The 27044-nt window shown below is 41.9% G+C and overlaps 1 protein-coding gene across 2 annotated transcripts in view; it reads right to left on the reverse strand.

Moving 5' to 3' along the window:
• Nucleotides 1–27044, reverse strand: part of CFAP43 (cilia and flagella associated protein 43) — a 135795-nt gene that overhangs the window by 87561 nt on the left and 21190 nt on the right. The window contains exons 1-12 of one of the 2 annotated variants that reach the window (XM_077472593.1): nucleotides 26482–26599; nucleotides 26121–26203; nucleotides 25103–25234; nucleotides 20505–20621; nucleotides 19877–19957; nucleotides 19546–19694; nucleotides 18159–18262; nucleotides 15652–15807; nucleotides 12786–12955; nucleotides 10589–10744; nucleotides 9057–9187; nucleotides 8102–8255 (exon numbers count right to left, since the gene is read on the reverse strand). In XM_077472593.1, coding sequence (XP_077328719.1) covers nucleotides 8102–8255; nucleotides 9057–9187; nucleotides 10589–10744; nucleotides 12786–12955; nucleotides 15652–15807; nucleotides 18159–18262; nucleotides 19546–19694; nucleotides 19877–19957; nucleotides 20505–20621; nucleotides 25103–25234; nucleotides 26121–26180 — 1410 coding nt within the window. In that variant the 5' untranslated portion in view covers nucleotides 26181–26203; nucleotides 26482–26599. Of the gene's footprint in view, nucleotides 1–8101; nucleotides 8256–9056; nucleotides 9188–10588; nucleotides 10745–12785; nucleotides 12956–15651; nucleotides 15808–18158; nucleotides 18263–19545; nucleotides 19695–19876; nucleotides 19958–20504; nucleotides 20622–25102; nucleotides 25235–26120; nucleotides 26204–26481; nucleotides 26600–27044 lie in introns of those variants that run through there. The other variant, XM_077472592.1, reaches the window with a different exon arrangement.

Raw genomic sequence — 27044 nt, forward strand, 5'->3', positions numbered from 1 at the left:
CCCACTGCTGCACTGATACCCCCACACCACCACCACTACTGCACTGATACCAACCACACCACCACCACTACTGCACTGATACCCCCACACCACCACCACTACTGCACTGATACCAACCACACCAACCCCACTGCTGCACTGATACCCCCACACCACCACCACTACTGCACTGATACCCCCACACCAACCCCACTGCTGCACTGATACCCCCACACCACCACCACTACTGCACTGATACCCCCACACCACCACCACTACTGCACTGATACCAACCACACCAACCCCACTTCTGCACTGATACCCCCACACCACCACCACTACTGCACTGATACCCCCACACCACCACTACTGCACTGATACCAACCACACCAACCCTACTGCTGCACTGATACCCCCACACCACCACTACTACTGTACTGATACCACCACACCACCACTACTACTGTACTGATACCCCCACACCACCACTACTGCACTGATACCCCCACACCAACCCCACTGCTGCACTGATACCCCCACACCACCACCACTACTGCACTGATACCCCCACACCACCACCACTGCTGCACTGATACCCCCACACAAACCTCACTGCTGCACTGATACCCCACACCACCACCACTACTGCACTGATACCCCAACACCAACCCCACAACTGCACTGATACCCCCACACCACCACCACTACTGCACTGATACCAACCACACCAACCCCACTGCTGCACTGATACCCCCACACCACCACCACTACTGCACTGATACCAACCACACCAACCCCACTGCTGCACTGATACCCCCACACCACCACCACTACTGCACTGATACCCCCACACCACCACTACTGCACTGATACCAACCACACCAGCCCCACTGCTGCACTGATACCAACCACACCAGCCCCACTGCTGCACTGATACCCCCACACCACCACCACTACTGTACTGATACCCCCACACCACCACTACTGCACTGATACCCCCACAACAAACCCCCCTGCTGCACTGATACCCCCACACCACCACCACTACTGCACTGATACCCCCACACCACCACCACTACTGCACTGATACCGCCACACCACCACCACTACTGCACTGATACCCCCACACCACCACCACTACTGCACTGATACCCCCACACCACCACCACTACTGCACTGATACCCCCACACCACCACTACTGCACTGATACCAACCACACCAACCCCACTGCTGCACTGATACCCCCACACCACCACTACTACTGTACTGATACCCCCACACCACCGCTACTACTGTACTGATACCCCCACACCACCACTACTGCACTGATACCCCCACCCCAACCCAACTGCTGCACTGATACCCCCACACCACCACCACTACTGCACTGATACCCCCACACCACCACCACTGCTGCACTGATACCCCCACACCAACCCCACTGCTGCACTGATACCCCACACCACCACCACTACTGCACTGATACCCCCACACCAACCCCACTACTGCACTGATACCCCCACACCACCACCACTACTGCACTGATACCCCCACACCACCACCACTACTGCACTGATACCCCCACACCAACCCCACTACTGCACTGATACCCCCACACCACCACCACTACTGCACTGATACCCCCACACCAACCCCACTACTGCACTGATACCCCCACACCAACCCCACTGCTGCACTGATACCCCCACACCAACCCCACTGCTGCACTGATACCCCCACACCACCACCACTACTGCACTGATACCCCCACACCAACCCCACTGCTGCACTGATACCCCCACACCACCCCCACTACTGTACTGATACCCCCCACAGCACCACCACCCCCGCCACTACTTCCACTGATACCAGCCACAGCACCACCACCCCCGCCACTGATACCCCCACTGATACCCCCCACACCACCACCACCCCCGCCACTGATACCCCCCACACCACCACCATCACTACTGCCACTGATCCACCATGACCACTACTGCCACTGACCCCATCCTTGCCACTGATACCATTCCCCTCCCCACCACTCAATCCCACCCACCGCCCCCAACCACCATCCTTGCCATGGATTCCATTGCACTGATCCCATTCCCCCACCACCTCTGCCACTCATCCCATTCAATCCCCCCTACCACTGATCCCACCCCCCCCCCCCACCACAACCCTTGCCACTAATCCCATCCCCCTCACCAGTGCCACTTATCCCATCCCCCCACCACCACTGTTGTCACTGATCCCATCCCTACCCAACCACCACTGCTGCCACTGATCCCATCCCCCCCACCGCTGCCACGCATCCCATCTCTCCCTCGCCGCTGCCACGCATCCCACCCCCCACCACCGATGACACTGATCCTATCCCTCCCCAACCGCCACTGATCCCATCCCCCACCAACACCGCTGCCACCCACTCATCCCAGGGGTGTAACTACAGGGGTTACAATTGCAATAGCACACATGTTGCCCCTGACCACCTGGATGGGGGGGCATTTAGAGGAACAAATCCCCCTCCATTTTTCTCCTGCAACCACTAAAATTCTGCATCCTCTCTCTCTGATAGGCATTCAGTGGCTGCATGAGGAAAATGGAGGGGATTTGTTCCCCCTTCTATCCAGGTCCTGCTGCCCCTGAGATAAGTGGGAAGGGCCCTGGCCCGGAGGTTAGGGGGGCCCTCCATAATTTTTTGCACCGGGGCCCTGAAGGTTCTAATTACGCCACTGAGTACAACCATCAAATTTTTGTAAATATTTTATTATATAGTTTCATGTGACAACACTGAAGAAATTACACTTTGCTACAATGTAAAGTAGGGATGGGCTTTATGTTTAGTTCGACCATGAGTTCAACTCGAACATTGGCTGTTCGCCTGTTTGCCGCATAGCGAATTTGGGGTGTTCGCAGCAAATTCGAAAGCTGTAGAACACCCTTTAAAGGTCTATGGGAGAAATCAAAATTGCTAATTTTAAAGGCTTACAGTATATGCCAGTTATTGACATAAAAAGTGTTTGGGGACCTGGGTCCTGCCTCAGGGGATATGTATCAATGCCCTACCACTGTATTGTCATATGACGCCCACAGGAACCCTTCGTCCTTCCGGGCGGGCGTCCTGGGATTCCCAGCATTGTGGAGAGCGTGCGCACGCTGCAGGACCTGATGCGTGTGCCCTCGACGGCCATGATGTCCACCAGGCACCCACGATTGCCTGTTAACCAAGCAGGACCGTGGATCTGTGTGTGTAAACACACAGATCCACGTCCTGTCAGGTGAGAACAATCCGTGTGATCCCATTACAGAGGAATACCGATCGGTCTCCTCCCCTTGTGAGTCCCCTCCCCCTACAGTTAGAATCACTCCTAGGACACACAGTTAACCGTTTGATCACCCCCTTCCCTGCCAGTGACATTTATACAGTAATCAATGCATTTTATAGCTCGGATCGCTGTATAAATGTCACTGGTCCCAAAATAGTGTAAAAAATGTCCGATATGTCCACTGCAATATTGCAGTCACAATAAAAATCGCAGATCGCCGCCATTACTAGTAAAAAAAGTAATAAAAATGCCATAATTCTATCCCCTATTTTGTAGACGCTATAACTTTTGCGCAGTCCAATCAATATTTGCTTATTGCGATTTTTTTACCAAAAATATGTAGAAAAATACATATTAGCCTAAACTGAGGAAAAAAAAATTTTTTTAAAAAAAAATCTGGATATTTATTATAGCAAAAAGTAATAAATATTGTTTGTTTGTTTTTTTCAAAATTGTCACTCTTTTTTTGTTTATAGCGCAAAAAATAAAAACCGCAGAGGTGATCAAATGCCACCAAAAGAAAACTTTATTTGTGGGGGAAAAAAATGATTAAAATTAATTTGGGTACAACATTGCATGACCGCACAATTATTCAAAGTGTGACAGCGCTGAAAGCTGAAAATTGGCCTGGGCAGGAAGGGGGTCAAAATGCCCTGTATGGAAGTGGTTAAAATTATTGCTCCCGAAAAAACAGAAAAACAGCCATTTTTAAAACTTTTTTTGCATTGATAGATGTCCCTTGGGGCAGGACCCAGGTCCCCAAACACCTTTTCTAACAATACCATGCATATAAGCCTTTAAAATTATCACTTTTGATTTTTCGTGTTCAAACAAAGTTTTTGCCTATTCGCATGTTCTGGATGGGAACCAAACGGGGGGGGGTATTATGTTCGGCTTATCCCTAATGTAAAGTAGTGAGTGCACAGCTTGTATAACAGTGTAAATTTGCTGTCCCCTCAAAAAAATAACTCAACACAGCCATTAATGTCTAAACCGCTGGCAACAAAAGTGAGTGCACCCTCAAGTGAAAATGTCCAAATTGGGCCGAATTAGCCATTTCCCCTCCCCAACATCATGTGACTTGTTAGTGTTATAAGGTCTCAGGTGTGAATGGGGAGTAGGTGTGTTAAATTTGGTGTTATCGCTCTCACTCTCTCATACTGGTCACTGGAAGTTCAACATGGCACCTCATGGCAAAGAACTCTCTAAGGATCTAAAAAAAAGAATTGTTGCTCTGCATAAAGATGGCTTAGGCTATAAGAAGATTGCCAAGACCCTGAAACTGAGCTGCAGTACGGTGGCCAAGACCATACAGTGGTTTAACAGGACATGTTCCACTCAGAACAAGCCTCGCCATGGTCGACCAAAGAAGTTGAGTGCACATGTTCAGCGTCATATCCAGAGGTTGTCTTCGGGAAATGAACGTATAAGTGCTGCCAGCATTTTTGCAGAGGTTAAAGGGGGGATTAGCCTGTCAGTGCTCAGATCATACGCCGCACACTGCATAAAATTGGTCTGCATGGCTGTCGTCCCAGAAGGAATCCTCTTTTAAAGATGATGCACAAGAAAGCCTGCAAATAGTTTGCTGAAGACAAGCAGACTAAGGACATGGATTAGTGAAACCATGTCCTCTGGTCCGATGAGACCAATATAAACGTATTTGGTTCAGATGGTGCCAAGCGTGTGTGGCTGCAACCAGGTGAGGAGTATAAAGACAAGTGTGTCTTGCTTATAGTCAAGCATGGTGGTGGGAGTGTCATGGTCTGGGGCTGCATAAGTGCTGCTGGCACTGGGGAGCTACAGTTCATTGAGGGAACCATGAATGCCAACATGTACTGTGACATACTGAAGCAGAGCATTATCCCCTCGACTGGGCCGCAGGGCAGTATTCCAACATGATAATGATCCCAAAAAAACCTCCAAGATGGCCACTACCTTGCCAAAGGGTAAAGGTGATGGACTAGCCAAGCTTGTCTCCAGACCTAAACCCTATTGAGAATCTGTGGGGCATCCTCAAATGGAAGGTGGAGGGGTGCAAGGTCTCTAACTTCTACCAGCTCCGTGATGTCATGGAGGAGTGGAAAAGGACTCCAGTGGCAACCTGTGAAGCTCTGGTGAACTCCATGCAGAAGAGGGTTACGGTAGTGCTGGAAAATAATGGTGGCCACACAAAATATTGAAACTTTGGGCCCCATTTCGCCATTTTTACTTAGGGGTGTACTCACTTTTGTTGCCAGTGGTTTAGACATTAATGGCTGTGTGTTGAGTTATTTTAAGGGGGCAGCAAATTTACACTGTTATACAAGCTGTACACTCCCTACTTTACATTGTAGCAAAGTGTCATTTCTTCAGTGTTGTCACATTAAAAGATATAATAAAACATTTACAAAAATGTGAGGGGTGTACTCACTTTTGTGAGATACTCTATACATACATTAAGCTGTTCACATGTCACATGTATACTCAAGCACCCACTGATCAGCAGACTGAAAGTGAAAGTACATCATATTGTGTCTCTAGCTGTACTATAATAAACACCGTTTCTACTATTACTGACCCATACATAGGTCTATTGTAAAACAGTATTGTTAAGATGAGATACAACATGGAGTTGAGTTACTTGACAAGATGGAGTCAGAAGGAAGCTTGTTCAGGGTGAAATAAATGTGAACTACAGGTGAAGTACTGTCCTACATCATGTTGTGTTCTGAGTTCTTTCTTCTTCTAGTTCTGTCTAGATAATGTAGGAAAGAAAGGATGTTGAGGATGTCTGTAAATTTAAGGTCATGATTGTAACCATTGTTCTAGACGTGTGGGACGGGGGTTAGAAGCAGATGGACAGGAAGGGATGTTTGACCTTGTACCTTTGGTTATCGTTTTTCTTTTTAAGTTATGTTTTTTCCTTTATGCTATATTTAATGGCTTTTTGGCTGACATACAAGATAATTAATATGTAAATATAATTTATCATTTTATGTGACACTTACAAAATTATCTCAGATAATTAGAATTTCCCCCTTCCCATTGGAATAGTTTAGAAGATATGTAACTTACATAAAACTGATACTATAAAAACTGTGTGTTTATTCTTGGAATTTGTCAGTCTGCCTTTGATGATTTGTGATCCAGTGTACACAGCTATTGCTCAGTAAGTAAGCACTTTGCAGGTAATGTTTTTAGCACTATAGCGCCTGTAAAGCACCTCAGGGTGAAAGGGGTCTGAATCATACAGAGACAAGATACCTGTGTGAATGTCCTTCATTGCAAGTCTAATCTTTACAGTATCAGCACAAAAAAATCACATTTTTATTTAAGGTGGAAGTAAACTCTCCCCCGTAACTTTATTACATTTCAATCTGCATAAAAAAAAACCAAATGATCGCTGCTTGTAGATGTCTCCTTACTTGCTTTTCTTTCTTGTCACCCGTCCTGTTTTGTGTAGTGACGTCACCGGCACATCTCTCCCGTTTTTCATGGGACACTCTGAATGCCGTCTATCCCATGACAGGATGCCATGGCTGTGATTTCCTCTCCCAGCGGCATTCCGATCAAAACCTGCGAGTCTGCAGATTCTCTCTAAATTTCCTGCTACACCTCATGTGACCATGTGACGTAACATGATGTGTAAACCTTGTCTTTGGTCCTGCATACTATGGCGGTGATTAGTCACAGCATGCCTGACAGGCACAAAATACAATGCAAAACGATTATGCAATTCTGCACTGCCAGGTCGGCTATGAGCACGGTCGCCATAGGAACGTTGGATCAAAACCGAGGCTTGATTAAGACGCGATTGCGCATGCGCGAGAATACAGCAAGACATACAAGAAAGGGCGGAAGTTATATGCAGAGAAGACTCGGGAAACAATACATAAAATGGTGCAGCCTGGAGACACAATTTATAAAAGTTTTTTTATAAAGTTAGTAATATGTGATTGAGGCTGTCTTAAGATGGGTAATGTTTGATAATTACCTAATATAATGGACTAGATGAAAAGTGGCAAACGGAGTGGGAGAGTTTACTTCTGATTTAAGGGTTTAAAGAGAGGATAAAACAAGCGCCAAGAAAAGAAGAGAAAATAGATGAGAATAAATAAGAGAGATGAAAAAGTATTAACTTTTATGAATAAATTATTTAAAAAATTATACAGGCATACCCAGGGCAGGACTTAACATTGGGCTTGACTGGGCTCAAGCCCATGGGCCCCGTCCAATAGGGGGCCCCGCCAAGATACATAGCCAAGTGTACTCAGCTCGGCTCCGCTCACAGTCCCACCCTATGATGGATATAACACAGGAACTGGGTGTGACTGTGAGCCGAGCCGAGAACTCTCGGCTACTCTCGGCTCCGCTTGGGACTGCGAGAGGACCCGAGAGCCGCCGAGGGCCACCGGGAGGACCGGAGAGCCCCCGAGATACACAGGACTCTGTATCTCAGCGGCACCATTTTTAAACATCAAGACTGCAATAACAAGGCTGCAAATGACACTGGACAAGGCTGCAGATGGACACTGATAAGGCTGCATTGATGGGCATTTAAATGTAAGTTTTTTCACCTACACTTCCCTCCTAAACTTGGGGTGCGTGTTATGCGCCGTAGTGTGTTATACACTGATAAATACGGTAATGTATAGAAGGTAGGGCCCGAAAGTGACTCAAGCCCAGGGGCCCCGACCACCCTAAGTCCTGCCCTGGGCATACCCCACTTTTAAGTACACAATGGGGTTTATTTACTAAAGCTGGAAAGTGCAAAATCAGGCTACAAAGGAAAACTCATGATGTTAAAACCAACCTCCTTTCCCTGAATCGGCGCAGTGTCAGTATCTAGTGACCAAGCAGGCATTTTCCTTAAAGCTTCATCTTCATCAAATATTTTGGATTGAAGAGAAATGCTAAGAGCTCTACCATATTCTTGGGCAGAATTCACTATATTGTTCCTGGGAGATCTGTGAATGAAATTAAATATCTGAAAATGGCTCTCCAGCTTAGTGCTAGTAAACAACATAAAGATGTGATTGCAGCATTATACTGACTAGCAAATCCTTTACATATTCCAATACAAGTTACAAAACAAATTGATGAATGCATTTTTTAAATTATTCTGATTGTAGATACAGAGATTCCACTAATCTGTCCAGATAGACTGAATTTAATGGCGCAGTGTTTCCTAGATTCTTAAATAATGCGATTCCTTGTAGCTCAGATAGATTTGCATGCAAATATTCAGCCAAACTAAAATTTGCAAATTGCTGATCTTCTTTATTCAGTCATCACAAGTGTTTACGGTACCTCCACTCACCATTTAAAAGATAGTTTTAATGAAAACCGTTCTAGCTATTGCAGGGATGTTAAAATCCCCCAGCATAGCTGAATAAATGCATGCAGAGTGTGTGTTTGTTTTATAGAAAAGCAAAGCTTTGGAAATACTTTATATAGCATTACGATATATTACGTCAGTTATCCACAATACAGTTTTCATGCAAACTGCATGCCCAGAGAATTGCATGAATGCAAACCAGACAACATCCTCTGGCCTCCATGTAATTATGTAACAGAGAAAAAATAACACGTTTAATTAACTACATCAGCCGGTCAGAGGTCACTTTCATCAGATTATTGTGAGCAAACTGGCAACAGCTGGTTATTGACTGGTTGCTGTAGTTCAGTTGATATATTGATTCTGTTTTCAGCATGTGCAAATGCATCCGGTATAATAATAATAAAAATCTATTGGCTTCTGAACTTACCTCCATTTGAGGCACACAATGGCTCCATCTCCCATTCCTGTGGTCACCAGTGTATGTCCATCTAAAGAAAAGGCCATTGAGCCAATACCCCCAGTGTGGTAAGAGTGACAGCTTGCCTGAGCAAAGGTTTCCTAGAAATTTGTAAATAGGAATACTTATTAGATCTTGCAGTAAACCAAAGCATAGTTCATACTTTTTATAATATTTAATAATTGTTTAGAGTGAAGGGTGAAGGGGGCAGTCTATATACAAGCATACTTAGCTTTGCAACTTTAATGTAAAGATCCTGTTCTACAAAAAGTAGCTTTTTCTGCATGTATTGCTACTTAGAAAAAATATTAGACTTGCTGACTTAAAGCAGAACTAAACTCAATGATGCTTACCTTTGCTTCAATGGTCCGACACCCGCAAGGTCACTTGCAGGTGCCAGCATCTTCTCTTCTATCGGGTGCTGGTCAGCGCGGGATGCTTGATTTGCTAGCACAGACAGGATGATGTCACTCCTGCACATGTGCAGCTCAGTGCACATTCTAAAGAAGACACCGTGAGAAGGCAGGTAAGTTTATTTTACTGCAGAAGAGACATTGGGGGTTATTTACTAAAGGAAAATCCACTTTGCACTGCAAGTGCACTTGGAAGTAAAGTCTCTGTAGATCCAAGGGGAACATGCAAGGAAAATAAAAAACAGCATTTTAGCTTGCACATGATTGGATGATAAAATCAGCAGAGCTTCCACTCATTTCAGATCTACCCCTTAGATTTAGAGCGACTGCACTTCCAAGTGTACTTGCAGTGCAAAGTGGATTTGCCTTTCGTAAATAACCGCCATTGCATAACTCTTCTGCAATAAAGAGTCTGAGTGCTCACAGGTTTTTAATACTACTAGAGTTTAGGAAATAGCCTCCATCAAGGAAAAGATATCTATGAATGAAGGATGGGCAGATAGATGAAAGGTCTGCCTCCTCCATTTATACCTCTCTTTTCATCCATGGAAGTTATAGTACTGCTTCTACGAATGGGGGATGGACAGAAAGGGCGGGCATAGTTGGCACTCTTAATGAGTGCTTGCCACAGGTCTCTCAAAACTATTAACCCTGCAGCACCGCAAAATTACTACTCCGGGCTTAAAGGGGATCAGATGACAGACTATTTTGGCAAAAGCAGCAGCCATCAGCACAGAGAGACTTTGCAATGATAAAAAAGTGCTGTCCTTTGTGCTGATTTTGAAAGAAAAAAAAAAAACTTTGACTAAACCTATGTGCCAAGTGAATTAACAACACTCCAAGCTAAAGACACGTGAAGAAGACAGTACCTGCCTTTTATCTGTGCACATTTGTTAATAAAGGCAAGGCATGCCAGGCAGCATGGTTAGTAAAGCCATCTATCTGGATTTAATTGGGTACAGAAAGGCCATGTGCACTGCAATAATATTAATTTGTCCATGCTAAATTGAGGTTATTTAATGCATTCCCATAATCATTCTGCATGATCTTTGCATTGTAAATCTAGCGCATATATCTTCATATACTAACCAAGTTATAGGAGTCTTGAAGATACAAAATGCCATCTCTTGCAGCCACAGCCAGCCACTTGTAATGAGAAGACAAATGAAGAGATCCTGGCCCAAGCTGACTTCCCTGCACATTCTTCTCAGCAGACAGAACTTTAAGTAGGTTTCCAGCAAAATCCTACAGACATAAACAGGCATTTTCGTCACATCTAAACAAAAAAGTATTCAATGACAAATAATGTACAGTTGCTCACTTCTGAAAATGTCAGTGCAGTATACAAAGTAGAGATCAGCATAAAACAGTTTGTCACTAGCTATAAAAAGATTGCCTTCATTTCTTTTATGGTTTTCTGGAGTTACTAAACATCTCCACCCTTTATAATATATTATTTAAATAGCTATGGTTTGAAGTTGTGTTTTGTGATCTCCTGCATGTGCTGTTTGCCTTGCGATCCTTAAACTGGATACACACTATACAATTTCCTTTCGATTTTTTGTTTTAGATTTACCAAAACCGTATAATATAAGGTCAAACCTAAGCACTTTCAATTTCTATGCAATCAGGAAGGCCCTTGCACTACATAGTTAAAGGTAAATCTAAAGGAAATTGAACAACAAAAGTTGTTTTGTGTGTATCCAGCTTTAGTTGAAGCCCAACCGCAATTTTTTTTTTAAGATTTAGAATGCAAGAACCTTTGCGATTGGTGAACCCATTGGGGAAGTAACCCTTAAATTTCTGTCCCACTGAAACTGGGACAAGACATAACAAAGGCTTTAACAGTTCCCCACTTTGGGACACATTCTGAAAATATATGCTTATAGTTGATTTTCAGTAAACACTCAAGAGTTTGTACATATAAGCCCTTGTACACACGGTCGGAGATTCCGACAACCAAATCCGTCGGAGTTATTCCGACTGATTAATTCCGGAAAAGATGTCCGGAAGTGATGTTGCATACACACGGTCAGACTAAGTTGTCGGAAAATCCGATTGTACATAACGTGATGACGTTATTTCGTTACGACGGGACTATGTTAGGCTAGTAGCCAATAGCTTTGGCCTAGGAATTTGATCTGAGCATGCGTGGCACTTTGTCCGTCGGAGTAGGCTGCACATGATCGGAGTATGTCCGAATAGGAGCATTTTTTCGGAAAATTTTACCGGCAAGTTGGAAAAGTTGGTGCGTCGGATATGCTGACGGAAACAGTCTGATGCAGACCACACACAGTCGGAATATCCGACAAAACGGTCCGATAGGAAACATTCCGACAGAATCTCTGACCGTGTGTACAAGGGCTAAGAGCCCTAATACCAATTTACCTAAATTTGGGTAAACAGTTATAGTTACATAGTTAGTCTGGTTGAAAAAATACATAAGTCCATCTAGTTCAACCAATAAAAGGGAACAATATATACAATCCTATATACCAGGGGTCATCAACCCTGTCCTCAGGGCCCACTAACAGGCCAGGTTTGCAAGATAACTGAAATACATCACAGGTGATATCATTTGCTGTTCAGTGATTGCAGTATTCTAGTCTGCATCTCCCAAAGGTAATACATAAAACCTGGCCTGTTAGTGGGCCCTGAGGACAGGGTTGATGACCACCGCTATATACACAATCCTATACCCACAGTTGATCCAGAGGAAGGCAAAAAAAACAGAAAAGCATGCTATAATTTGTTCAAGCTTACTCAATTGTGCACTGTACTAGATGTAATACTTAGCCGCATTGATGAGAATTTTGTTTGTTTTGTATTGAAAACCTTCAATAAACATATTGAAACATATAATTTGTTCAAACAGGGGAAAAAAATTCCTTCCTGATTCCCCAAGGAGGCCCATCTACTTTGAGGGGTGCACCTGTGATATTGGCTGTATAGATCTGAGGCAAAATGACCAATCATGAGCAAAACTAGATAAGCTGTTGCCCTGTGCCATCAGCCTTTACCCCAGACTAAAATAGGAGTTTTACAGCTGTATAATATTTGTCAGTCTGAACTTTGAAAAATTACAACTTTCCTGCAAACCTTTAATAAAGATACATAATATATTTACAAGTTATAGTACTAGTAAGTGCTTACTGCATCCTGAATCAATACAATTGGCAGTGCTGTAGTAATGCACAAAATAAATATCAGGATCCCAGACACAACATATATAGCTTTATCTATTTAATTATGAAACGCTTTAGTAATAACATTTCAAAACATTTACCTTTGGCAGTACAAATTTGTAAATCAATGTAGAATCGTCACAGTAACCATAGACCGAATTGCCATTGCTTCCTAGAACAGCCGAATACAGGGGCTGCTCGACTTTGTACTGTTGCTTTTGGATCATGATGTCTTTAAACATGCCATGCTGATCAGTGTATTCAATGGGATCTGTAAGTACATGGCACAGCTAAATTGTCACTGAAGATCAAAATGACAGGTTCACTTCAAGGTTTTCCCATGGCCCGAGATCTCCTTAAAATCCTGTGACCTCTACTTTATGTTATCATTATTTACAGTAGAAAGCTCACCTACAAATTTCTATTTGTAATGTGTTTACTCTATGTACTTCTAAGCTTGCTGCTTGGTAAACCTGGCAAAAAAATGTGTATCCACCCTTAACAAAACAATATTTTATATTTCTGATTCCTAGTTAGGTTTTAAAAGGTGTATATAAGTTTTGAATTCCAAGGCTATGTGTTTGAAATCATTTCAGTTTAACCTATTGAAAGCCCATGCAGGAGGACAGTAGGGGAATGTCTATGGCCACTGTGTACAGCCTCTGGTATGCCCCAATGTCTCATCCCGAGCAACATAATATTTACAAGCCAAGTAGTAAGTGTTAATAATTGTCTGGCCCACGTCCAACGTGTTATCTTGAATATTTTCCCTAGACTGCATAGCCATAGCAGAATTTTCAGAGCTAATTAACTAAGCCTCCATGGCACTACTCTTTTTTAAACATCTCCTGAATTCTTGGCAAAGCCAGACTGTGTGACAGGGCCCCAAACTGGTAGACATGCCTACAGTAGCTTGCAATTCACGTTGTAATTTGGAATGGTCCCCTACCCAGAAAACTGCCTTGGTTGGCTTCTGGTGTTGGGTGTGAGTGAGAATTAAAGAAGAAATGGAACATTACTCGCTTTTGGCCATGAAAGCAAATAATTAAATTATGCACCTTATTAATAAAAAGTAATATATGAGCAGAAAAATATAACTGCTGCTATTGCTAACTTAGTTGTCTGTCAGCCTGAAATTAGCTTGAATATCTAGAACAGGGGTCTCTAAACTTTCTAAATAAAGAGCCAGTTTACTATCCTTTAGGCATTAGGGAGGCTGCACTGTTGTCAATGGGAGTAGAAAATGTTTGTCATCAGTGGGAGGAAAAAAACGCCCCTTCCTTGGATTTAGTGGGAGGAATAATAGCCCAGTGATGGTGTCAGTGGGTGAATGATGCCCATCATTGGTGTGAGTTGGAAGAAAAGTGTCTTAAGGGTGAGATAAAGGCAAGCAAAGGGCCACAGTTTGGAGACCACTGATCTAGAACCTTGATTGATTACCTGAACAATAAGAATGACTTGGAAAATTAATGAAGCTTGTGAAGTATGAAAGATCTAAATTTCTAGTATTTATTGTCAAAGTTTCATTGGACAGTGATCAGAGTCCTCACTCCTGGACAGAGCCGTCAGGGGAGTACTGTAAGTCCATGCAAGCAAGATGATTAGGGATGCCAAACCTTAACACTTTAGCAATGCACATCATGTTTTTTTAATGGAGAACGCTGTGGACTCTGGTGTAAAGGAGAATTATGATGTAAGGGGTTTTCTGCTCACCAAAGCCCCCACTCACAACAGAATTCCTGGAATTCCTCCTTAAACCAGGGTTCCCAAAGCTTCCCTTACATCAGAGTCAGCAGAGCACCCCTTACATCTGAATCCCTATTACCTTAGTGTACTTACTCCCTCAGAGGCAGGAGAGAGAAGGGAGGGAGAGGAGAGACTTCAGTCACAGGCAGTGGATGGTGAGCTCACTCACCCAAGGATGGAGGCTCAGGCATTGACACCTTTCATCCATGATGTAACTACTGGCTACTGGGTTTCATATTTCCAACCCACACATCCCTTTTCTGAGGCACAGCACACTGGGGATTGGAGTATGGGTGGGAAGACACAGAGGGGTAGGGGCAGGAGGAGGAGGAACAAATCGAGCCCTTTCCTGTCAATGTGGGGAGGGGGGCGTACTGGCTCTGGGCAGTGTAAGAGAGTGTCACAGACACTCAGCTTAAACCACTGCATCTGGCCCTTTGGATGCTTGGCAACCCTGGTGATTAGAGTGTGCCCAGGCACACCTGTAGTATGTATGCATGCCTATGCACTCAGTGGTTGTGGCAATGTATTCAAGCACACAGTCCGGTCTGAATAATGTGTCCAGGTTGCAGGAGGTCTGAAACCCGGACACATGATTAAATACCAAGGCTGTCTGCATGAATCCCAAATGAATGGCAACCCTATAGATGATGTATCCCCAGGGGGTGAGTTGCTGATAACTTGGGTTTACAGGAAGTGGATTGAATGATACTGGTAATCATTCCACTTGGAAAATGACTGGCTATGTTGCAGAGTGTAGAGTCTGCAGATTAAAGTACTAGTGTGTACTGCAGTGAACTGCTTTTTTACTTTTTGAACATGCTTAGCTACTTTTTATTTAATATTTTGTGGATTTAGGCACGAGGCCAGGTCCAGAATGATCTGGATCTGTAAACCAGTCTTTGACAGTCTGGGTTTATAGGAAATGAGTTGGATCTGAGCTGGTCTGTGAGAGAAAAGGCTGGTGAGTATTTCTGTAAAAGTCTTTTTTTAACTTTTTTTTAACATTCCTGACTACTTACTTTTAACATTTTGAGGGCATTAAGCCAGGTCCAGGATAACAGCACCACAGCCTGCAATATTAATGGTTCACAGGTTCTTTTTTAGCATTCATAAGAACTAATTAACTCGATTATTGTTCAGTATTTGCGCTCCTAAATGATTTATTTATTTTTTTACGTTTTCTGTAATCACAAATAAACTGATGTGTTTGAAAATTACTTGTTAAGATTTGCTGAGCCAGGAAAAATAGCTCTAGCTGAGTGCCACTCTCATCTTCTTCCTTCTCTCCCACGGGATAGACAAGCGCCAAAACTTTAATATGCGGTGTATCTGTTGTACTCAGTGATGACAAGGACAGGATATCTCCACCAACCACTAGGAGAGAGCACATTTTACTACATAAAAACACAGAAGTACAATTATATTTTTCTCTTTTCATAGCTTCTTATTCCATAGATATATTAGCTTAAACATGGTGAATGAAAGCAAAGGTGACTGGATGAGCGAATAAACATACTGGGGGTTATTTACTAAAGGCAAATCCACTTTGCACTACAAGTATACTACAAGTGCACTACAAGTGCAATCGCTGTCGATCTGAGGGGGACATGCAAGGAAAATAAAAAAACAGCATTTTAGCTTGCATATGATTGGATGATAAAATCAGCAGAGCTTCCCTTCATTTCAGATCTACCCTTCAGATCGACAATCACTGCACTTCCAAGTGCACTTGTAGTGCAAAGTGGATTTGCCTTTAGTTAATCAATCCAACTGTCTGCATTGCAATCAGTTAAGTAAAAGATTAATTGTACAGGTAAAGCCCCATACACACTATCAGATTTTCTGCTGAGTTTTTCCTTCAGATTTACCAAAACCATGTAGTGCAAGGGCCTGTCTGATTGCATATACATTGAAACTCCTAAGGTCTGACTTCATATTATATGGTTTTGGTAAATCTGAAAGAAAAATTCAGCAGAAAATCTGATAGTGTGTATGGGGCTTGAGAGCTAGCAAAATCCCTGGATAAATTCCACCGTTAAGTGCTATGGAACTGTGAGCGCTTAGCAAGGATGGTTCACAGCAACTGCTGTGCTGGATCTAACCCATACAAATAAACCTTTACATTGGTGACTAAAGTCATATCTATCGCTTATCTATAGTTCCCTGTTACTGATGAATAAAACACTTGCTACAGCACAAGAACTTGCTACAGTATATGTTTCTTTGGCAACAATTTCTTTCCACCATATTCAAGTAAGACAAGAGGTCTAGGTGGTCTTCTTTTAATGACGAGGTCAACATGGATACATGCTATCATAAAAGAAATGTTAATGCCTTATAGGTTATAAAGCTGATGCATTTTTTTTTCAGGTATTCACCCCTTGCATCTATGCTAAAATATAAAATCACCATACAGTAATTAATTTGAAAATATAAATAACATAAAGAAAAATATAAAAAAAATTGTAAGAACTTTCCATCTAGTAAAGTCTAAAAGAAATATAACTTATATGGTAGATGTGTTCTAGCATTCACCATATAAGCCAGCCTTTCTCAAACTTTTCTACATGGAGGAACCCTTGAAATAACTTTCCGTTCTCAGGGAACCTTGATAAAAATGACTCTACCTACAACTCCTAAAACATTAAGTGTTATGGTCAGTGGGAAGAATGTTCCTTACATTTGTGGTCACTGGGAAGAATTACCCCCTTACAGATAGTTAAAAAGATCAATGGTGTCAGTAGGAACTTATGTGACAGGTAGAACTTGCTCATTGCTCAAGGAACCCCCTTAAAACCTCTGGAGGAACCCTAGTTGAGCAAACCAGATATAAGCACTGATATCTAGATGCATACTTCCCAACTTTTTGACATGGGAACTAGGGACACCTATTAGCAAAAGTATGTAGGCATAAGACACACCCCCTGCCATGCCCCCCTTAAAGGAGAATTAACAAACAAAAAAAAAGATTAGTTAAACCCACAAGTGCTTCTTTTTAACCACTACTATTCCTTTATCTTAGCTTTTGAAATTTACAAATGCAGAAATTTTGAAATTGGATGAAACGTTTAGCACTGGGAAACACTTTTTGAAAGATAAATAGTGCATTTTATATACAACTACATAGATCAGACCAAAATGAGAAACAAATGAGGAGGAAAGAGGGACAGAGGGACATTGCTCCAAATGAGGGACAGTCCCTCGAAATCTGGGACAGTTGGGAGCTATGTAGATGTATGCTTTACTGTCTTCCATCTTCACCAAATCACTTTGCTGTTGTAGACCCGTAAATTGCTCTGGTAAGACAGTAAGCCAGAGAGAGACAGGGCACAGTGCTGAAGAATAAGCTTTAGCATAAATGACTACTTTGTCAGAACTTTATTTGGTACTTTGTCCTATCCTACAACTTTCTCGCTATGCAGCCCAGAGTACCTTACAGCCTTATGAGGCTGTTCTGACTGCCTAGGAAGTAGACACAGCACCAGCTCTCGGCTCAAGCTATTATCTATAGTCAGTGTTTGCCAGGGAACTAAAACTTGATTTATATCACCATCATTTCACAGAGGAGAAAGAGGTTTTGAGCTGCAGGTATAAATAAGATAATAAAACAAAATCAAGTTGCTAGATTTTATTAAGAACATAAACACAACATTGAAAGCCGTAGCTTCACAAATCTTAACAATGAAACACCCCTGTTATCACAGTCACTTTAACAAAATTATTACCTGTATAGCCAAGAACTTGAAAACAATTGGAAGGCCTTGCATCTAGTACAAATATGTGTCCATCAGCAGCCCCAGTCAAGAGGAAATCACCTTTTTGATCAAAACTTGGGGAAAAAAAAAAAGAATTGCAGATCAAGCGTCCTGCTATTGTTTATATGTAAATATATGTTACTGTCAGAAATGGAATTGCAATCTGTTAATACTGGCATGTGCCCAAAGGCCTGTCTGGGTCCATAAAAGTCCTTTTGGGGTTCAAAGCATTAAAAGCATAATTTTAAAGAAAAACTATACTTTACCCATTTAGGACAAAGCATCAAATATGCTTTAACCCCTTATATAACTCCAGCCTATACTTCGCCTTGCTTTGATCCCAGCTGCTCTGTTCAGTGGCAGGAGCCTAAAGTAAAAATCCTATATGGAGGAGCACGGTTTTGCACATTATGAATGCTGTGTTGATAGAACATGCTTTAAGTTTGTAATATATATATGGAGGCGCTCCATTGTTTTCTTTGTTCATTTGCAAAACAGGGAAAGTCCATACCAGTGACTCATAGAGGTTGATTTACTAAAACTAGAGAGTGCAAAATCTGGTGCAGCTCTGCATGGTATCCAATCAGCTTCTAACTTAAGCTTGTTTATTTAAGCTTTGGCAGAAAAACCTGGAAGGTGATTGGTTTCTTTGCAGCGCTTCACCAGATTTTCGCACTTTCCAGTTTTAGTAAATCAACCCCATAGCTTACAGGGCTTTGCTTTGCTCCTGGTTGCTGGATAGAACAATGAGGAAGCGAAAGCAAAGTAAGTACTGTAGATGGTGTTGTGAATGGCTACATTAAATAAACCTGCTTCCTTGCTCTACATGGCAAAGTTTAACTTAAAGGAGAAGTCCAGCCTGAGCTTGTTTGGCTGGGCTTCTCCTAAGGGTCACAGGAGTGGAATTCGTTTTGCACTCTTGTGAACCGTTTTCAGCAGAGAGCAGATTGAAGTCACAAGAATCAGTCCAGGCACCGCGTCATCCCGATAATGGAAGGCTGGATCAGCCAGGTGCCTGGACTGATACCCGTCTCAGCCTCTCAGTGAACTGCTGAGAGCCTGAGACGGTCGCTCCCCACCCCTCCACAACTCTGCACTCCAATGAGCATGGAGGAGCAGAGCAGAGAGATGCTGATTGGGAGTCAGCAGTTCTCCACTCGGGGAGCTGTGAGAGCCGAGCCATTGTGATGTTCGATCGCTCAGTTCTCAGTGTAGAGGCGCCAGGGTTGCAGATGCAACATTGAAGCGATGCTGCATCCACCTAGTTAGGTATAAATATGAAAGAAAAAAAAAACATACTTTTCTTTTAACCGTTGACTCCAGAAAGGTGTCAAATCATATCACAAAGGTAACTTACTGCAGGTGCAGAACAGGATCACAATAAAGTCTTTTTCTTTGAACTATTCGAGGTGACTTTATTTTAGCGCCATCAATGAAATAAATATGTCCGGTACTGCTTCCAATTGCTGCATAATGGGATGATGGGCAGCATGCCATGCAAGTTACCTAAGGAAGAGGGGCTACATTACTACTCAAAGACGGACATGGGTATGAGTTAGCAAATCATGATCGATGCATGGATTCACTTGTGTTCTGTACGTAAACTTCACAAAAACAGGAGAATTACAACAGAAGGATGATAGCATTTAATAAAATAGTAATAATAGACATTTTAACAAAATAATTACCTGGGTATCAAGAGTCAAAGCACTGATGTTTTCTCCATTTTCCACCGACCACATCTGAACAACTCCAGACTCGCTTACGCTCTTAAGTTTGAAAATAAAATGTGATCATTTTAGGTGTGAAACTCATGTTGGATGTAGTAGAAGAAAAGGGACCATTCAACCTTAGAAATACATGACCTTCACTCTTGACATCCTATTGCATAGGGAATTTCTACCCCTCTATCAAGCTGTCTCTGATGATTAATAAACTAGATTACTACCTAAATGTCATTACGGAAGGCTAGTTTAATTGTCCATGAGTTTAAAGGTAAATATAAAGTTCAAAAATATGGCCTCATGCATCATAACTCCGACTTAGGTGGGCTCTGGCAGATTTGGTCTTCTGCTGGCTTGTTATAATGCTTGAGAACCCAGAAAGGAATTCTAACTTCCCTATCATAAGCATTGAAGTAGGAGAATTAAAATAACATCCAGACAACATTTCCAGAAGGGGAGATCAGCAGGTTCCATGCATCATGCTGTATTAAGCATGTGTCTAAGACTAGGGACAACCAAGGTGAATGCATTCAGGGAAACAGCCCCAGTATTGTATCTGAATTATGTGAAATTATAAACGTAAAAGACTTACCATGCAGTACTTGCTTCCATTGGTCAAAAAATCAACACCAATTAATCCCTTGTTGTATGCATTAAGAATTTGAAAAGGGTCTTGAGAATGTTTGTGGTTGTATATATAAACAGAACCCTAAAATAGAAGATAAAGAGTGTAGAGCAGTACAAATCTGTATGTGTTGTGTAAAACATCATTTAACAGAACAATTTTATGCAGGAGGAACTATGTTCCTGCCATAGGTGTGTGCAGCCTATTGTATTAGGGTGTGCACCCTAAAGCTCAAGCACATGTGTGCCTACATATATATGGCGCTGACAGGGAGATCAATCTCCCTGCTGGCACAGTGAAAGAGAAGTGCATAAGAACTTCTCTTATGGCAGAGCCGGTAAGATGGAGATCTTTCCCCTCTTCCTGCTGGCACACAGAGTGACAATGCTAATGTGCATAGGATTATTAGGGTGTTCCCAGGCATATGGTTCCCGCTAGTTTCTTGCAAAACAGATATAATATAAAAGAACGTGTCCCTTTAAATTACTGGTATATTGCTTCTATTCTATAAACCATGGAGTATCTTTTTCATAAACATGTTTAACCAGTTCCCGACCAGCCACCGCAGACGCTGTAGGAGTCGTGCGTGCCCGCAGCTTGTCCCCGGAGCTGATTGCAAGTGCCCGGCCGGGCACCCGCGATCACTGGTGACAGAGCGAGAACCGGGATCTGTGTGTGCAAACACACAAATCCCAGTTCTATCAGGGGAGAGGAGACAGATCGTGTGTTCCTACAAAGTAGGAACACCGTTCTGTCTCCTGCCATAGTCAGTCCCACCCCCCCACAGTTAGAACACACCTAGGGAACACAGTTAACCCCTTGATCTCCCCCTAGTGTAAACCCCTTCCCTGCCAGTGACATTTATACAGTAATCAGTGCATTTTTATAGCACTGATCGCTGTATAAATGTCACTGGTCTCAAAAATGTGTCAAAAGTGTCTGATTTATCTGCGGCAATATCGCAATCCCGATAAAAATCACTGATTGCCACCATCACAAGTAAAAAAATAATAATAAAAATGCCATAAATCTATCCTCTATTTTGTAGACGCTATAACTTTTGTACAAACCAATCACTGTACACTTATTGTTTTTTTTTTTTTTACCACAAATATGTAGAAGAATACATATCGGCCTAGACTGAGGAAAAAAATAGTTTTTTAAAATGTGGGATATTTATTATAGCAAAAAGTAAAAGATATTGCGTTTTTCTTTTTTTTTTTTTCAAAATTGTCACTCTTCTTTTGTTTATAGCGCAAAAAATAAAACCTGCAGAGGTGATCAAATACCACCAAAAGAAATCTATATTTGTGGGAAAAAAAGGACGTAGTTTTGTTTGGGTACAGCATCGCATGACCGTGCAATTGTCAGTTAAAGCGACACAGTGCCATATCGCAAAAAATGGCCTGGTCAGGAAGGGGGTAAATTCTTCCGGGGGGGGTAAAGTGGTTAAGGCTCCACATTTTATTTTATTACTAGCAAGACTGCTCCATCCCACCGATAGGTCCAGGTGCAGCAAAAACATCGCTGCAGGAGCAATCTAAATACTTCCACATGGTGGTAAAGATAAAGCCACAGTAGCAGGAACAGAACAAGTGGAAGCAGCAACAGGGCCAGCAAGATCCAGCAGAAACTGCAGATGCAACAGTGCAGGTACTGACAGTAGTTCACTCATGAAGCTTTGCATACGTTTCGCTAACAAGTAAAGCCTTTCGCTTACAATGACGGTACATGATCACCTTGTAAAAAAAAATCCATTCAGTTTAAAATGGAAATGAAAGGCAAAGAAAGCATTATCAATACCTTTTTTCACTTTTTTATAAGTGATCACATATCCTCTGTTCTCATCTGCATTAGAGAAGGGGGGAGGAAAAGCAACAGCACACTGAGCTTCTCAGTGAGAGGATGTGCAGTGGAGGCATGTCAGGACTTATCATTGGAGGAGAGTACACTGAGTTTCCAGCCCAGCTACAGAACTGACCATGCAGTGCTCTCAATGTGGTCAGTTTTTAATAGGAAAGCAGAGGGACTGGCAGGAACAGCAGGGATTTCACACAAAGGAAGCAATACAGCAGAACAGAATACTTTCTCATATAAGTACATGGTACAGCAGGTACATATCAGGTATATGAATAACAAACATTTTAAGTCCCACGGCACGCCAGATGGAAAACTACAATACACACAGCCACTGGCTGGTGAATTGGATGGAACTGTTTATTTAAATTGAGAGGTCCTGGACAGAACTGAAATTCGTTTTTTTTTGCAGCATCAGCTATGTGCTAACAGCTTATGTTGTCAAATTCCTTCTACTGTTGGAATTTTTGTCATTTTATTTCAAGCACATGTGCACTTCAAGGCATCAGTAAACATAAATATAAAATGTATTTAAATCAATTAGTGAAATTTTTAGTCGGTTTTCAATGGAGAAGATATTTGTGATACATGGTTCTGTAGGAGATTCTTACACATAGCTAACTACCTACCAGGAAACCCATAAAAGAATATTACCAACTGCCTCTGGTAGTCTTTTTTTAACCTAATGTAGTAAAATCCCCGAGGAGATGCAGATATACTGTCCAGGTCTTCCCCCCCAAGCTTTGCCCTGCAGCCAGACACACATGCTCATTCACATGTTCTTCAATGAACAGTCTAGGAGTGTTGTTTTTGTTGTTTTATTTTTGAAAAACTTGGATAGTATTGGGAGAAATGAGCGGGATACTCCAAAAAAACTAAATGAAAAAAACAGGAATTATGGCTTACGTCCTTAGGTATTCTTTCTAGATAAGCCTATTAACCTCCCTGGTGGTATGATTCAGTCTGGAATTAGGTGCTGAAAGTGGTACAATTATTTTGCATGGAAATTTGGCGTTTTATTTTGTAGTCCTGTAATTCTGAGGAATAACTCTCTTAAATCTGTTCAAACCAGAGTCTAGCAGACATCCCGGGTATGATAAAGTTTATAATATAATAAAGAATAATAAAAATTATTCAATAATGTAATCAAATCCAAAAACACTGAAAAAGGGACACGTTTTGGTTGCTATGGATAATCTCCAAATTCCAGGCAGAAAAAAATGTATTTATAATATAAAAGTGCATGCAGGGCATTGCACAGACCACTAGGGACAAAGGGGGTGTGTAATTTTTAATACAGTACTGTAATCTGTAAGATTACAGTGCTGTGTGTGTTTTGTGTCTTTTAACTTTTTTGAATTTGCCGCCGTTCTACGCTCCCGTGCGCCGTAACGTCGCAGGGAACGGAGCTCGGCGGCACTCGGCATTGTGAATCGAGCGGAGGACAGATCGATCACATAGCGTGGAGGACATCACTGGATCCAGGGGACAAGGTAAGTAACTCTCCCTGTGTCCTCCCCTGCATCCAGCGATGTCTGGCTCGGGGTTACCGCTCCTGTTAGTGAAATCCCAACCCGAGCCAGACTCAGGATTACCGCTAGGGGGGTTAAAGTCTGTGCTTGTAGCAAACAGTAGACTTCAGCTTTAAGGTAGTAGTAGCAGCAATAGTTCTTCTTTCTTAGAGCCACAAGAGCAGAGTCCTTTTAAGCAGAAGATTAGATGGACAAAGATTGTCAGGGCACCAGCTGGTGTCCCCTTTACCTAGACCCACAGCTGACTCTTTAGCACCAGAAGGGTAGCAACAGCACAAAGGTCCCGAAGATCTGTTAGAAGCATCTGTACTCACACAAGGCCCAAGGGCAGCTGGTTGCCTCCTTCCAACTTCCAAGCGACACCTTACTCCAGAGATACCAGACTAGATCTTCAGCAGACAGAACCCCTTAGTAAGCTCTTTTTCTAGCTCCAGGGTCTTAGCATCCCTGGCCCTCAGGTCACCCACCTGAGGCCTCACAACAGCAGATATAGTTGCATTGCCTGGAAGGGCAGTGTGCCCTACAGGCTGGACTAATCCTCTCCAGGAAAAGACCCAGAGCCCAGTGTGCTTACACAATATATACAGTCTCTCAGCATGCCTTCAGAGCCTGACTCTCTGGGATTAGCCAGGGCTGTATCAATATATTAGTGCTGTCATCTGCATAACTCCATGCCTATGATCCAGAAGCATCTCAAACTCTCTGGAGACACAGGGAGCTATCAAGCTGGAAGCTGAGCATACTAAGCAGACCTAACTAGTGGAACACAGCTACACAGCTAAGTATAGTGAGCAAACTATGCTTTTACACAGCAATCATGGCCACACTGACAACAGGGTGGCAACCAAATTTACTTATCACACACATACTAATTTCATCTTTCTAATCCTAGCAACTACCTAGGTGGGTGCTACACTAAAAAATATATAACAGAAATAGCCTGCAGTAGAATAGAAAATAATAGCATATGTATTAGTTTCTTTGAATAATCAATGTTATGAATAGCTCTTTTATATAAATTAATCCCTGTACTAGATCTATTGGTCCTTTACAGTTCCAACAAGTGTCTGTGCAAAGCTTCCAGGTTGTATTCAGGTTTTGGAAGTATGAAGTTGCTTAATTTAGGGGAAATAATAAATATTGATTCAGGTGACTTTCCAAAACTTTTTGGCTTACCTTGCTTGTTGCAATGGAAAGCATCCTGTAATCACTGGAGAAAGCAATACTTTCAATGGGTTCCTTTGCATCCCAGCATTTTTCAAGTTTACATTCTGAACCCTTTATGGAACATGACCACAAAATGCCTTCCTAGAAAATACATACAAAGTAATCATGTGAGTAAAATATATACAGTATCATTGGATATAGGAAATCATCACAAAAGAAATCTGGAGGTTGCCATTGTTGACCTCTCGTTCTGAAGATGCCAGCTGCCTGGTTGTTACAATGGCCTTATAAACTCAATAGTTTGAGTTACCGATCTAAGACAGGTATGCAGAGAGGTATTGCTTTGACTTTCCTGTTCTGCATACTTGTTTTAGGTTAGTGGCCCATAAACTATTGAAGCCAGAAACAGCCAAGCAAATAGTTCTTTCTGAAGGGGTTTAGCATTTATATCTACTGTATTTCTCTTATGGCCTGGGTCAAAGGGCTTTGAACTGTGTTCATGAGCTGGCTTCTGAAATCATTTTAAAATGCTTCTGAAATCTTTCAGAATTAATTGACAGGTGCATTTGACCTGCAGTTTACCTACTATGCGCTGCAATTGAACAGCTAACAAAAGCCCATAGACACAATCTATAACTCAAATATTTAGAGTACTGCTTTATTATTGGTTCATGGTGTCCATCAATTTTTTTGTTAATTAAATATCTTGTGAGAACTCCGTAAAGGGTATTAAGATACAAACATGCAACAATGCATGACAAATAAGTTTATCTACATAACCAAACATAATCTGAGTGTGTCCCTTAGACACAATTTAATCAATGGGGGCAAAGAGTTTGATAAAAATGGTTTGTCTTCTTTATAGGGACATTGACATTTTGTTTCTGGATTAAAGCATTGTAAAGTTATTCACCAATAAAATAAGGGGATCAGTGATCCTGCAGTAGGGAATGGGATACAACTGTTAAGCAGTAAGCAGTATGTGTGGGGGGAGCTTAAACATACTGTATATAAGTAAAACTCTTACGCTTCCAGCTAAGTAGAGTCCATCTTTGTAAAGTGCAACAGTGTTAATGCTTCCTTTCATATCAATTCCTCTGGGCGATTCATCTGGAGAAAAACAGAGTTTATGCAAGTTAAGGGAGCTTAACACAGAAGTGTATAACTTAATAGATAGCTAAAATGCATATATACAGAACTGTGCAAACATTGCGCCATCAAAAAAGATCAGAATCCTATAATGGTTAATGGTATTTTACTATTTTAAGCGTATGTGTTTTTAAACTGATGTTAAGTATTTACATTATTTTTACTATATACTGTATATTATATGGAAAAAGGTTCTTAGAGCACTAAGCTAAAAAGGAAACCAGAGAGACGCTACCAACTTAAGGGCTTGCTTTAAAATTTGGATAGTCACTCATCCAAATCACTTGCATGTTCAGTAGGTGACAAGGCCATGACAAAAAAAAAGCAACTTCAACGTCTATGATTATTGAGAGTCCACAGTGTAAACCTCCCAGAGCCAGCCATGCCAGTTTATAGTAATCTTTGTGGTGTGACGCTCTGAAGAGATACAGAAAAAAGTCAAATGTTGATCTGGTATTTCAGAGTTAATTTAATTAAATTATTAACAAATTTAATTTAATCTGTTAGGATATTAACTTTCAAGTGGATTGTTTATTTGCTGTTCAAGAAATTTCAGTTCAAACTTGATTATTTCAAGTAAACGAAATATAAATTAAATGTAACAATTAATTATAAATTTGTATTATTTTTTATGACTCTCAGAGTCTCCTCTGCTCCCAGGAAATGTGCCTTAAGCCAATCTTTTTACGCACTAGAAAAGCACAGACTCTCATTTGCATGCCAGGTATTCTGTGCAACCTGAAGATGCAAACTTTTAACTAAAAGTTGTAGGAAAAAAAGGTAAACTCTCTCAATAACTCAA

Source organism: Lithobates pipiens, unplaced genomic scaffold, assembly GCF_037356315.1.
Source record: "Lithobates pipiens isolate NorthernLeopardFrog02 unplaced genomic scaffold, aLitPip1_a1.2 Scaffold_8, whole genome shotgun sequence".
NCBI lineage: Eukaryota > Metazoa > Chordata > Amphibia > Anura > Ranidae > Lithobates > Lithobates pipiens.